The 13,695-nt window shown below is 29.5% G+C and overlaps 1 protein-coding gene across 1 annotated transcript in view; it reads left to right on the top strand.

Moving 5' to 3' along the window:
• Positions 1–13,695, top strand: part of LOC106471592 (muscle M-line assembly protein unc-89-like) — a gene marked incomplete at its 3' end in the record, with an annotated part of 69,587 nt that overhangs the window by 22,046 nt on the left and 33,846 nt on the right. Inside the window, exons 4-12 of the mRNA XM_022400209.1 lie at positions 1,985–2,117; positions 4,608–4,792; positions 5,387–5,402; positions 5,759–5,969; positions 7,277–7,367; positions 8,009–8,232; positions 11,269–11,359; positions 11,661–11,881; positions 13,244–13,334. Of these exons, the coding sequence (XP_022255917.1) occupies positions 1,985–2,117; positions 4,608–4,792; positions 5,387–5,402; positions 5,759–5,969; positions 7,277–7,367; positions 8,009–8,232; positions 11,269–11,359; positions 11,661–11,881; positions 13,244–13,334 (1,263 nt within the window). The remainder of the gene's footprint in view (positions 1–1,984; positions 2,118–4,607; positions 4,793–5,386; positions 5,403–5,758; positions 5,970–7,276; positions 7,368–8,008; positions 8,233–11,268; positions 11,360–11,660; positions 11,882–13,243; positions 13,335–13,695) is intronic.

Here is a 13,695-nt window from a genome sequence, read left to right as displayed (position 1 = left end):
ATGGGGGTGTGTCATACCTGTATTAGTGGAGGGTTCTGCTGTATGGTGACATAATCATGCAGTGGTGCAAATTCACCTTAGGTAAGGTAGGAATTTTCACAAGGCTGGTGGCTTGCAACTCTCAATGTCAGATTGTGCAAACTCGAGAGGAAAGAACCATTGTGTGTGTGATGAGTATTCGTTTTTGGAATGCCATTTTTACTTCTGCAAATGTCTAAAGCAAGAAAAATGTATTAAACATTTAATTGTTACATAAACTTATTTATGTGATAATACTATATGATTAGTACAGCTTTTCCATTCCTTGATAATAAGTTATTGCATTTCAAAGAAATACTAAGGGGCCATGTGGGCTATCATTATCCACTGCCAACCTACTACAAACTACATATAGAAACTCCTTACTTTGTATTGAAATATGATGTTTAAATTACTTGTGTATTTCCTCTTGGACTTTCTTTTAATGCCTATGAAAATGTTTGCCTTCAGGTGTTGTAGGTGCTACAATAAGGAAGTGTTATCTGTCATATAGTGTGGTCAACATGGAGTTGTCTGAGTTCTCTATATTTTATTTTTGATCATATAATCTTGCAGTCATGATCTGGATTTATGGATTCCAAACCTCAAAGAGTTGCCCTGGAAATTACAGACCAGTTAACCTTACTACTATAGTTTAAAAAAGTTTAGACTGTCTGATAAAGAAGTTTTATAAGATCCTTTAGTGAAATATGAAAGCCAATATGGGTTCATTAAAAGTATGTTTTGTCTAACTAATTTGAAAGACTAGTTAATTGAACTATTGAATGGTCAGATGAGAGAAAGATTTACTCTTAATGGAGTCCAGTGAAACTTGATTGTTACAAGTGGAATGTTTTAGGGATCAGTGCTTGGGAACTCTGTTTTTTCTTATTTACACCAGTGACATTGATAGGGGCATAATTAGCAAATGAGCAAAGTTTACTAATGACTTTAAACTCTTAGGTATTTTTAGCTGTATTAAGAATATTGAGATACTACAGGATGACTAATTGTTAATAATTGTTAAGTGATCTATAATTATAGGACATGTAAAGTAATGCACTTATGATAATTTGGATCACATGTTTGATATAGGCTCAAAGATATGACATAGTGGTGGATAAGTTATTCAAGATTTCAAAGCAGAGATCTGTTGCTTGTACTAAAATCAATAGAATGTTAGGGTTTCGTTATAGACATATTGACTGAAAGTCAAAAGAGGTATTTATCTCCTTATAAAAAGAATCACTGTTTCAGCCTCATTTTAAACACTGTGTACAGATTTGGTCTCCTTATCTGATATTGATTTGTTGGAAAGGGTTTAGATGAGGATTTATGAAGTCTATGAATGACTGATTTTATGTGTATTCAATTTCTATGTATGTAATTACTTACTACTAGCTAACAGACTTTGTCTAGAATGCTTTAGAAATTTTTTATAGTTATGCTCATGTCTTTTCCTTCTTAATGTAACCTAAAGTTTGTTTTATTGTAGACTCTAGTAATTTCCTTACCTCTGAAAAAGTATTAACTGGTCAGTAAATACTTGGACATTATCTATAAACCCTTTAAAAAGCAATGTGACATTGACTGATTTTTCCATAATTTAGCTCGTCAACACTAGTAATGGATTAACTAAAAATTAATATTATTTGGCCTAGATACCTTATGTTCCTTCAGTTTTTCCATCATGAATATTACCATCTTTGACTAAAGCATAAATTCATTCATAGATACCAGATATTCATCTTGAGGAAAAGCCGTCTTACATCTTCCTCAGTAAAATGTGAGGAAAAAAAATATTCACATTTAAAATTGATTTTATTATTTTTTAATATTTGCATGTAGTGACACTTCTAACTGTACTTTTGAATTTTTAAAGTTTTTTTTTGTTAGTTTGATAAAGAACAGTTGCCGAAATTTTGATTATCTTTAAATATTTCGTTACTGTATTATTTTTTTTTAGGTGATGAACCTGACCCATCAGAGAGTGGTAAGCCTACATTCACGGAAAAACCAGTTATTAAACAATCGAATGACTTCAGTAAGGTCATATTTCAGTGTCGTCTTGTAGCTGATCCTCCCCCAAAAATAGAATGGTAAGAATTCTAAGTTGTAATAGATTAATAAATTTCATGTGTTTTTTTTCATTTGTGTAATTACACTCAAGCTTACACTAGCTTCCAAAGTCTATTCTTTGAAAGAATTACTTTCTTCCTGAAGCCGTAGTTGTCATGATTCATTTACTTTTTTGTTTGCTGGAACAGAGAAAAGTGTTGTGGTATTTTAAAGCAAAATTTAGTGTAATTCACTATTTGTGAAAGTAAGATATTTTATTGATTCTTTCAAAAAAGTGTAAATTGTCTGAAGGTACTTTTTTGTTGTAATATAACACAAATTACAAGGTCACAATTTAATTAAACACAAGTACAATAATAACTATGTTAATGTGCTGAAATTATTTTGCAGTAAAAAGTCTGCCTCGTTCATTTTAAGGTTCAGTTATACACAAAACATTTAAAATAGAAACAAATTGCAATCTACAGTCTACAAAATGTGGTTTAACATCAAATGGTTATATAAGGACAAAGGGAGTGGACCCCAAATAACATCCAACACATGCATGAGGAGCATTTGGCAGCAGTCCACTCGTACATGCAGGGTAGGAAAATTGAAGTAAAAATTAATGACCATCCGTACAAGTCTAGAAAATACTCCTATAAAGTAGTACTGGAGTGAAAATAGTGCTGAATAAATAAATAGAGAAATGCGGTGAAAAATGGCTAATTTGTTTACTGAGTTTTCTTATACATTTTTTTATTTATGCCAATTTTGTTTACTTGAATTTTTTTTATAGGTACATTGTTTGTAAAACTTACGTTTGGCATGGTTGTTCTCTGCCATTCACAAGGCAAAACCACTTCTGAGTCACAGTACTCAACTTTTGATGAGAATATCTCCAAGTTTAATGACTAATCAATTTAGAAAACAATATGTGATTCTTTCCAAAAGTCTTTTGCATTTTTTTTCTTTTTGTTGAAGTGTGCATTTTTAGTTAAGTGAAAGAAAACTATAGATACTCATAAAGTTATATTCTTTATCAGTTTGCCAATCCAATAACTAATTTCTATATTAGTACCATTGCATTTAAGGTAATGTTTAAACAAAAATATATATATTTTAACTTTGATTTTTAACACTTTTAATTTAGAACTCCTCTAAAACTTACTTTAAAGAAATTAAAAGTCATCTCTTGGATGATTCATATATATATATGATACTGTTTTTACCTTGTTACTAATTATGCCACCAGATTATTCTCTCATTATTGTAAAAGTTAGGCTTGAGCATCTGCAAAATGTTCAGGAAGAAAAATCAAAGATGGATACCATCACATACCTGCCTAGTGTTGTAAATATCAGTGAATCATAAAGTTAGATGAACTGTAATCTAATATAACACTGAAGTAATGAAATTATTTCCAAGTAAAGTCCATCCATTATTTTGAGTGTTTTTCATAAAACTTCAAAAGAATTTATCTAGATTAGTAGAAACTGAATTGTTGCTAGATCTGTACGTGTAATATTTTCAATAGGAACTGATACAGTAGTAAACCAATAATGGCTATATTTATTGCAGGAAATAACAGAAGACTAATAGTAATTATTTTTAGTACAAAAAATAATATAATAGATGGTTGGTAATAATGATGGTATTTACTACAGAACACGGTGTAAGACTAATAATAACGGTATTTACTGCAGAACATGGTGTAAGACTAATAATAACGGTATTTACTGCAGAACATGGTGTAATGGAGGACTAATATTTATGTTATTTACTGCAGAACACGGTGTAATGGAGGACTAATATTTATGTTATTTACTACAGAAAATGATGTAATGGAGGACTAATATTTATGTTATTTACTGCAGAACATGGTGTAAGACTAATAATAATGGTATTTACTGCAGAACATGGTGTAATGGAGGACTAATATTTATGTTATTTACTACAGAAAATGATGTAAGACTAATATTAATGGTATTTACTGCAGAACATGAGTGATGTTAGACTAATATTTATGTTATTTACTGGAGAACATGGTGTAATGGAGGACTAATATTTATGTTATTTACTGCAGAACATGGTGTAATGGAGGACTGATATTTATGTTATTTACTGCAGAACATGAGTGATGTAAGACTAATAATAATGATGGTACTTAGTACAGAAAATAGTGTACTGGTGAATTAATGACAGTTATAATAGTTACTACTTCAAATGGTGTAAATATTGCTTGATGATAATGGTGGTATTTACCACAAGTATAATGTAATGGACAACTGATAGAAAAAGTGGAAGTATTATGAGTCACCATTAGGATAGTAAAAATATAAAACACAGTATGTAGAAGAGGGTTAATGTTTGTTATTTGGTTTTAATTTGGGCTACTTGCTGTAGTTCTGGACTGAAAAAAAACTTGTTATAAGAATTGAAGGATCATATGTATTTAATGTTGTTGCTTTCAGCTTTCTTCAGAAAGAGATTTATGGCCAATTAATTGTTTTTTTTACTATATAACATAGGTATCATGCTGGTAAGCTAATTAAAGATGGAGGAAGGTTTAAGTATATTCTTACGTCTGATAAGAAAAACCATTCAGTTTCTTTGGAGGTTGGCCAAGTAACTGCTAAAGATGGTGGAGAGTATAAGGTGATTGCCAAGAACAAAAATGGAGAAGGTTTGGCTACAATCAACCTTAATTTTGAAGGTACATTTCAGTGTTAACAATTAAACTGCTTGATAATAAAATTCTGAAAATATTTATAGAATAAAATTAACTGATTTGCTTTGCTCAGTGTATTTAATGTATTACAACATAAAATGAGGATGATGAAAAAAAATTAACAAAATATTAAAGAATAAAGCTAAAATACTTTCATAATTGAAGTAAATTTACTCTGAAGGGAAGCAGTGAAAGTAGATTTGAAAAAGGATTAGTCATGAAATTTTAGCTAAAAAATAAAAGTTTCCAAGTTTTTTAGTCATAATATGTGTATGCTGCTGAAGTAATGTTATAAAGATATACAGTGCTTAAATGTTCTCAAAGTTTTTACTTATTTATAATTATTTGAATTACTAAGTATGATATAATTCTGCGTTTATGAATTTCTTTTCTTTACAGTTTTTATTTTTATTTTTTATCAGGTGTTTGTAAAATTTATCTTAAGAGGTTTATATATTTGATAGTTTATTACTTATCATTTAAAAATTAATTTTAATGAAGCAATAGCACTGTATCAATCTGTTAATACTGTTCTTAATGATAAAATATATAGTCATTCACCTTTTTTTTTTTCCACAGGTGATGGCAAACCTAAGTAAGTAGTGACTATTACCGAACTAAATTAACTAATACAATAGGACAGTAAATATTTTATCTAATATAGTTAGTTCATAATATCATTGTGTAAGGAGAGAATACATAACTAGATTAGATAAAATATTTACTGTCCTATTGTATTAGTTAATTTACTTGTTTATAATATCATTGTGTAAGGAGAGAATAAGCAAAGTTGTATTCTAGATATCACTGATTTTTACATTTAAGGTCAGATTTGGTTCTAAAAATACTTAAATGCAGGTAGAATATTTTGGTGCTAAAGTACTTGAAAAATAGTCATATTTGATATTTTGTTTCATTTAATAGAATAATTCTATATTAATTTACTTCCAGGATTCCGGGTGGGAAAGCCCCAAGGTTTCCCAAGAAACCTACCATAAAGCAGGTTGGAGATAACTTATTCATGGAATGTGTGCTAGAAGCCAATCCATTCCCCACAATCTCATGGTTTCATGGCACCAAACAGATCTCAGAAGGAAAGAGACATAAGTTTCATAAAAAAGAAATAGAAAAAGATACATATGCTCTATCACTTGAAGTCAGGGTATGTACCATGATTTCAAGTTTTACATTCAGGTCTCAAGCAAAGTTATACAGTTTGTTAAAAACTTGCTTCATTACAGAGTATCATTATTCTTTGAAGTCAGCTTATAGAATCCATAACGAAGTTATTTATGGTAACATATTAAGGATAAATAATCAGCTCATCAGGTATTAATATGTTTTAGATATAGGACTGGAGGTGTTATCCACCTGTAATTGTTATTGAAGATGATGCTTTGAACTACCGTAGTAGACTGATGAAGATCTGTGCTTGCTATCTGTTAAAACATCATCTTCAAGAACATATACTAGTGAATAAAGGGTTTTATATCCTTCAGAATAAACATATGAAACTGTTTCTGTCAACTTGTATTCAGTTTTCTCTAAAGTATTATCTGAAAAAAATGTAATTACTATTCCCACGTGAGTATTTTATATGATACCATAACTGTTTGGTATTTGTTAGAGCAATACACTTTGCTTACACATTTATTCATGATCTATATGCAGTTGGATCAGTTGTTAATAATTACAGTGGAGAAACAGCATGAATATCTTGCTATTTGTTAAAGCCTCATCGTGATGAAAGACTTTACACATATAAATTCAATGTTATCCGTGCTTATTAAGGCATTATGGGTCATCATCACATTTTCAAGTGTTTAGTGTAAAGTTGAATTAAAATAGATGAAATTGTTTAGATGAAGGAAAGCAATATTTTAACCTTCTGATATTTAATTTTGTGAAGATGCTACAGATTCTTTATGGCTTCAAAAGTGTCCTGGTCTAGTAAAGACGTTTTTAAAAGAAAAAAATAAGGATTTCTTACAGAAAAAGAAAATCAAATTGTTTTTATATTTGTAACCCATACTAAATTCTCTTTCATAAGTATTAAAATGTATCAAATATTTTTTTCAAAATTTACTTATTTAAGAACCTATCTTGATATCATAATTTAGAAAAAGTATATGTAAAATGAAAATTAGACAAAACATCTTTGTTATAGTATACAGTATTAAAATGAGGTGTGAATTGAACTTCGGTTATTAGATACGATGTCTTAAAATGCTGAATTTTGTTATGCATAAATTAATTTATTATAAAACATTTTAAATTATATATTTTATCTCTGCTCAGATTTAACCCCAAAAATGTATTTGAAGATTTAATTAGCTCAGTTCAGATCATAAATTGAGCAGAATTGATATAAAATTAAAATTAAAAAATTATGATAAGAAAATTGAATCATACACTAAGTCAAAAAAGGAAATTATGGTTTGTGTAAATCTTCTCAAACAATTGATACAGGACCCTACGACAGAAGATGGTGGAGGCTATCGGTGTAATGCTGTTAGTGAGCTTGGTGAGAGTAATGCAAACATATCTTTGAACTTCCAAGGTAAGTTAATAAGAATTAAGTCTAAACTAAAATGTTATTTTATTGTTAGTGGGTGTCAAAGAAATTGAAAAAATAAAATGAGATATGAAAGTTAATTAGTGGTATGAACACATTTTATATTATATGTTATGCATATATTTGGTTGGACTGATTAAGAGAAATACAAAGACAGAACTCATTAAACACATAGTTAAGTAACTATTTGAATTCTAACTCACTATTGATATGATTTATTTTAGTAAAACATTTCTCTCACTGGAGGTGAAAATACATGTTCTTGAAAAGCATAATTTCCTAAACTTAGTATGAATATGTATTTTACCAGCCAAGTTAAATATAACATTATTTATCTTTTTGTTTATCTCTCAGGAAATTTGTAACTGTGTTTTTGTATATTTTTCTTAGAATGTTCATCTTAAAGATAATATATAATGATGCTAAATGTAGTTGAATGGCAGCTTGACTTTTGAATAGATGTAGCTTAGTTTTGAATTGAATTTGTTTTTTAATTGAAACTTTTATTGAAAAACAAGTTTCTTTATAGGTTTTAAATATGGACTACTATGTATATAAAAGTATTACCTTGAACTGTTTAGCTTTTGTACTTAAAATCTAATAAAAAAATTTGCATGATGATACAGGTGGTGATACAGGTGAAGATGAAGGTCCAACCTTTGTTGAAAAACCTAAAATCATTCCAAAAGATGGTGGAAAGCTGATTGTTATGCAGTGTCGGGTGAATAGTGTGCCCCCACCTAAAACTGTTTGGTATCATGGGACACAGATTGTAAAAGAGACCAATCGAGTTAAAAGTCGAATAGTAAAGGAAACAGATGAAGAATTCACAATAATTCTTGAAATCAGGGTAGGTTTTAAATGTACACATTTTTAAAAACTGCTTCCTTTATTTTATATATGCATATACACACTCACACACACATATATAATTTTGCATTCCAAAAGACCCTGTTAGTATACTAAATGAATAAATAAATTTACATAAATAGATATAAAAAGAAAAAATTTCTAAATTTTAAAATCCTTTTTTATAAACACAAAAATAATACAAAATCATAATCATCATTCACTTGTCATCCTCGTAATGTTCATAGTAATGGATGCAAACTTTTGGTTATCCTCAGGCCATCCTCAGGCACAGACAAAATTACAATTATAACTTTAGGAGAAGATGAAGTAGAGTGATTGATATTCAATACTAAACATAACCCGAGAATTCATAATGTTTCTTTGGTTTTTGGCCTCTTTTTTTTTCATTGAAGGAATTTGCAGTTTTAATGTAGAATTTTTTATATATATAACCTATTTATATATATTTATTAAGTTATTTATTGTGTTAATAGGGTCTTCATTATAGTGTACTATTCCAATACAGTGCATTACCTCCTCTCACATAAATAGCTATTCTCGTTCAGTGGTAAAAAAAAATTACGTATGCCACAAGCCTTCTATCTCCCCTCTATTGGAATTGAATGATTCCAATGCATCTCTTATGCAAATCATCGTGTGTCAATCCTCCCCCAATAAGAGTGCAACATACTCTCGTGATGCATGTGACTCCCTCTATTCAATTCTATTGAACTATCACTTCTCGTTTGTCAGTACTTGTGTTCAGACATTTTTTTTCTTTTGGTGTTCTTTGTGTGAATCATGATTTTAATAGTTTAATTTCCAAAATGGGACTTCTTCATTATTATTATTTTTCTCCAGGTTTATTGATGACAAAGAAGAATGCTGTGAATGATTATTTTCATATCTCGATATTTCATCATTGCAACCCTCTCTTCAGTTTATTCTCCGTGAGGTGGTTTCTCTGTTTCATACACTAACCTTTGGACTTGTTTCAGCCCTGTTTGTTTTGTTGGACATTCAGCGCATTCGTTCATCACCTACGTGCTCTCAGGTTGCGTATACCTGGTTCAGAAGTGGTACAGTTCCCCACATCAGATCTTAGAATCTGACTATTTCATCATAAAGAGTGTCCTTTAGACACTTTCGAGGGATGGTTTTTCTTTCCCTCATTCAGCTCCCTCCACCTATTCACTATGGGATTCTAGCTACTTAAATGAGTGGAGGTAATGTACCATATCGGAAGTTATAATTTTCCTACACTGAAAGTGTATTTCTAGTAGGTACTTACCTCCTTTCATACTTCCCACCCTTCCTCCCCACTAAAAACTGGTGCTTCCATCTTCTGCCAATAGTCAAAGTGATAGTTCAATAGGATTGAATAAAGGGAGTTAAATACATCATGAGAGTATGTCTCACTCTTATTAGTGGAGGATTCAAGCACGATGATTTGCATGAGAGATGCATTGGAATCAGTCAATTCCAATGGAGGGGAGATAGAAGGCTTGTGGCATGCAAAAAGTTTTGTTTTGCATATAGAGGGCAGCACTAAACAAGAATAGCTATTTAGGTGAGGGAGGTAAGTACCTATTGGAAAAACATTTTCAGTGTAGGAAAATTATAACTTTAGAAATATGACATCCCTGGTAAGCTCTTTGACCATTTGATATAAAAAAAAACTTTCTGAATCATGTCCAAAAATCTCTCCCTCTTTCTCACTATTTAATACTGTAGAATCCCATTTAATGTGTTTAAAAGTAAAGAATCCATAATCATTGCATTAATACTTTTATTAGTAGCAACTCTGATCTCATTGTACAATTCCTGATTTACCCCTTTTATCTGATTAAATGGTCAGTATATAACATTTGCCAGTTAAAAACTTTTAACTCTTCAAACTCCTGATTGTTACCCACATAAACTATTGATTATTATTTTCTGTCTTCAATTCTAATAACTTGCTGTTGATTTCTTATATAAAGACCAACCCTACTTCACCTCTTTAAAATATGTTATTATTAAGTAACTTATAATTTGCAATATCCTAGGTTCTAGTGATGATTGCACTGATGAAATATACTACAGTTTTTAACTCATTCAGCAAGTTGATAAAATTTATCATATTTAGATACCACATTGCTATAGCTACTGTTTTTTTGTTATTTGTGTCATATATAAGTAATATCTTTTTTTTTAATTTTAGCAGAATGTTTTCTCATTTACTTTGTAATTTGCTATTCACTTCATAGTAATCCTGAGGTTTGGAAGTGTAGTTTGATTTTCATTGTATGCTTCATATGTTATGCTCTGTCTATAAGATTACACGCAATGTTAAAAAGACCTGTTTGTCAAGTTATTAATACGTAGAAATGAGCAAGTAACATTGTAGTGTAAAGAAAATAGGTATTTTTTTTCTGTCTTTTGCTGGAAGTGCAAGCAGATCCACAGATGAACTTTTCAAGTAGCATTTCTACCAGAATCATGTTGTAGTTTTTCTTTGCACAAAAGTTGTACTTGTGGAAGTTTGTATTTTAGTCAGTTGTATGTGGTAGTATAAAGGATGTAAATAATAAAATAGTACATAGCAATTACATTAAAGAATAGAGCAGAGTTGTGGGTCTTTGAAAATTAAATGTAGCAAACTGAGATGTACGCATAATACATTTTTGATTTAAAAAATGTGATGATTAATTTTCTTGTAGTTCAGAATGTAATTCTTATTTTTTTTTCCAGACATTAAGATTATTGAAAAATAGTACATAGCTTTTCTATGGTTTATCAGTTAATACACAGAGTAGAATTATCACAAGTTTCTAGTTATTATGATTTAATTCCAAAATTAATTGATTTTCTATGATAGCTCTAATTAAATTCTGTTACAGTCTAAAACTGTTGTGTTGATAAACTCAGAACCTGTAACTGAAAGCATATCTGAACCTGGACAGATATATTTTTCTGAATATTACTGGCTCATATATTCAAAGCTACTAATTCAGAATTGCATTTGAATTGACGCTTGTGTTTTTATTGCAAGGACCCATCCAAGGATGATGGAGGAAGTTATAAGTGTAACATAAAAAATGAAAATGGTGAAATCAATGCCAATCTAAATCTGAACATTGAGGGTGAGTTTGTTTTCTTTACATATACTTTAATGACATATTTAAAATAGAAAACACCAAAAAAGGGATTCTTAAAAAAATTAAAAGATATTAATTATTACTGTGATATAGTGTAGTTTCTTAAATATTTGTTTAAAATATTAACTTTTATAAATGTCCATTCAGTAATTAAACACAGATTCTGATTGCTTGAAAAATGATGTAAAATATGTTTTATTTGTTGACTTTAAAAAAAATAAAAACCAAATTAATAATTCTTAGTCATAATCATCGTATTGAATTTGAAATACCATGTTATATGAAGGTCAGAAAAAGCCTGATGGTGAAGCACCAACTTTTGTCGAGAAACCAAAAATCATACCAGAGGATGGAGGGAAACGAATTATCATGGAATGTAAAGTACGAGCCAAACCAAAGCCTAACATAGTCTGGTATAGAGAGAACACAGTTGTTAAAGAAACAAATCGAATCAAGCAGATTATCAAAGAAGAAAACAATGTATATATCATCAGACTGGAGTTAAAAGTATGTTATAAGTTTTGTTTTTATTTGGTAAATATGTTTTAAAAATATTTTTGATAATTTTGAAGAGTTATTTTATTTTCAGAACTTTTATAAAGCGTTATCCACATGTTGATTTATCAGTGCTTCTTGGAGAACAGTTTACAATTACTTCATATTTTTTCGTTTAATATAAACCAGTAGAGTAGTAATTTCAATAATGAATTTTTAATATATTTAGAGGTTACTCTAATTGGGAACATAATCTGAATATTATGTTCATTTCATTATGACACTTTTCAAATTATATCTCTCAAAGTTGAAGTACATTGACATTATTAGTTGTTTGACTGATACAAATAAAACTATTTTAAAATTAAATGCCTTAAATCTCTTCTAAATGTAGGCTTTTATTGTTTTATATATTCTTTATTCATCATGGTTAAGAGGAAATATGTTTTTAAATGTGTTAGACAACTCCCATCAGTGACTCCTGAAAATTCTTTTGTTTCAGTGATGTTTTGACCAACCAACTGTGACCTGAAATTAAATTAATCTAAAAAAATCAGTATCTTAACCAAAAAAAGGCAATACCTGAGAGAGGCTTAATACCAGTTGAAATTTGTATTTATTTCTTATGTTATTTATAAATATCAATTATCAGAAGAAGTATATAATGTGTGGTGTACTTCCAATGGTTTTAATTCATACCACAGAATAATGCCATATTTTGTAAGGTAACTTGAAATAGATTGTTTATTTTAATAATTAGGAGTTGCCCGTGTCTGTTATCATTTGATGAGATTTAAATCTACAAGTTTAATACATTCAAATAGATTTTTCTTGTCCTTGTAAGAAAAATATAATATAATTCTCTTGCTTGATTATCAAACAGAAATATATACCAAGTTAGTTAATAACTGAATATGAGGAAGCAGTTACCTTTTCTTGGAAACTATTATGCATTAAAGAATAATTGTGATAAGTGTTAATATCAAATAACGAATAGTTAATGTAATGGATTTAATAAATCTAGAGCAGAAAATTATGATAAAACACTGTTATATTAGTAAGAAAACAACATAATATTATGTTTAGCAGTTAGAAAGTTAGTGAAAAACAAGTCTCACATTGTTTTCTGCCAAGAAAACTTGACAACAATGTCTTCTGATAGTTTTTTCTATATACTGTGGTTTTTCAATAACGTTTTACATGTTTGTGTACAGTTTTTTTCATGGTTTAATATACAGTATTTCAGGTTTTGTTCTGTTTATGAATTGTTGGCATAAGAATGCTTTCTTTGTTTAACACCAAAAGTTTTGGTATCATATTAATATTTTTTGTATTACCTAACTCATTCCAATATGCTCATATTTCTTTCTTCAGGATCCAGAACTTACAGATGGTGGTCTTTATCGATGCAATGTAAAGAACTCAGCAGGAGAAAGCAATGCTAATCTTACTCTAAACATTGAATGTAAGTATATGTGGATGGTATATTGTGTGCTTCAAGCATTTTGTATAACTGATTTTTATTTCTGAAAATAAAGAATAATTGTTAATAGTTTTTTTCATAAAATATTGTTACGACAGTGGAAGTCAAGCGATGCTGGGAGCATGCGCGTTAGAGTTTGTAGAACGATCATGAATTATCGAGTGTTTGCCAGGCACCCTCTTTTTTAGTATATAAGCCTGGCAAATAAAGCCAGTGAAAAGAGAGATATGCAGATAGATTGAAAATATAGATAATTGAGTGAAGCAAACAGTAGGCACCGTAAATAAAGTGTGTGAATCGCTGTGAATTATAGCGTGTGTTTATAAAGGTTGTTAAGTTTAAA

The sequence above is a fragment of the Limulus polyphemus genome, unplaced genomic scaffold, assembly GCF_000517525.1.
Source record: "Limulus polyphemus unplaced genomic scaffold, Limulus_polyphemus-2.1.2 Scaffold4718, whole genome shotgun sequence".
In the NCBI taxonomy this organism is placed as follows: Eukaryota; Metazoa; Arthropoda; class Merostomata; order Xiphosura; family Limulidae; genus Limulus; species Limulus polyphemus.
Note: the sequence above shows the minus strand (reverse complement) of the source record. Positions and strands in the feature narration are given on the sequence as shown.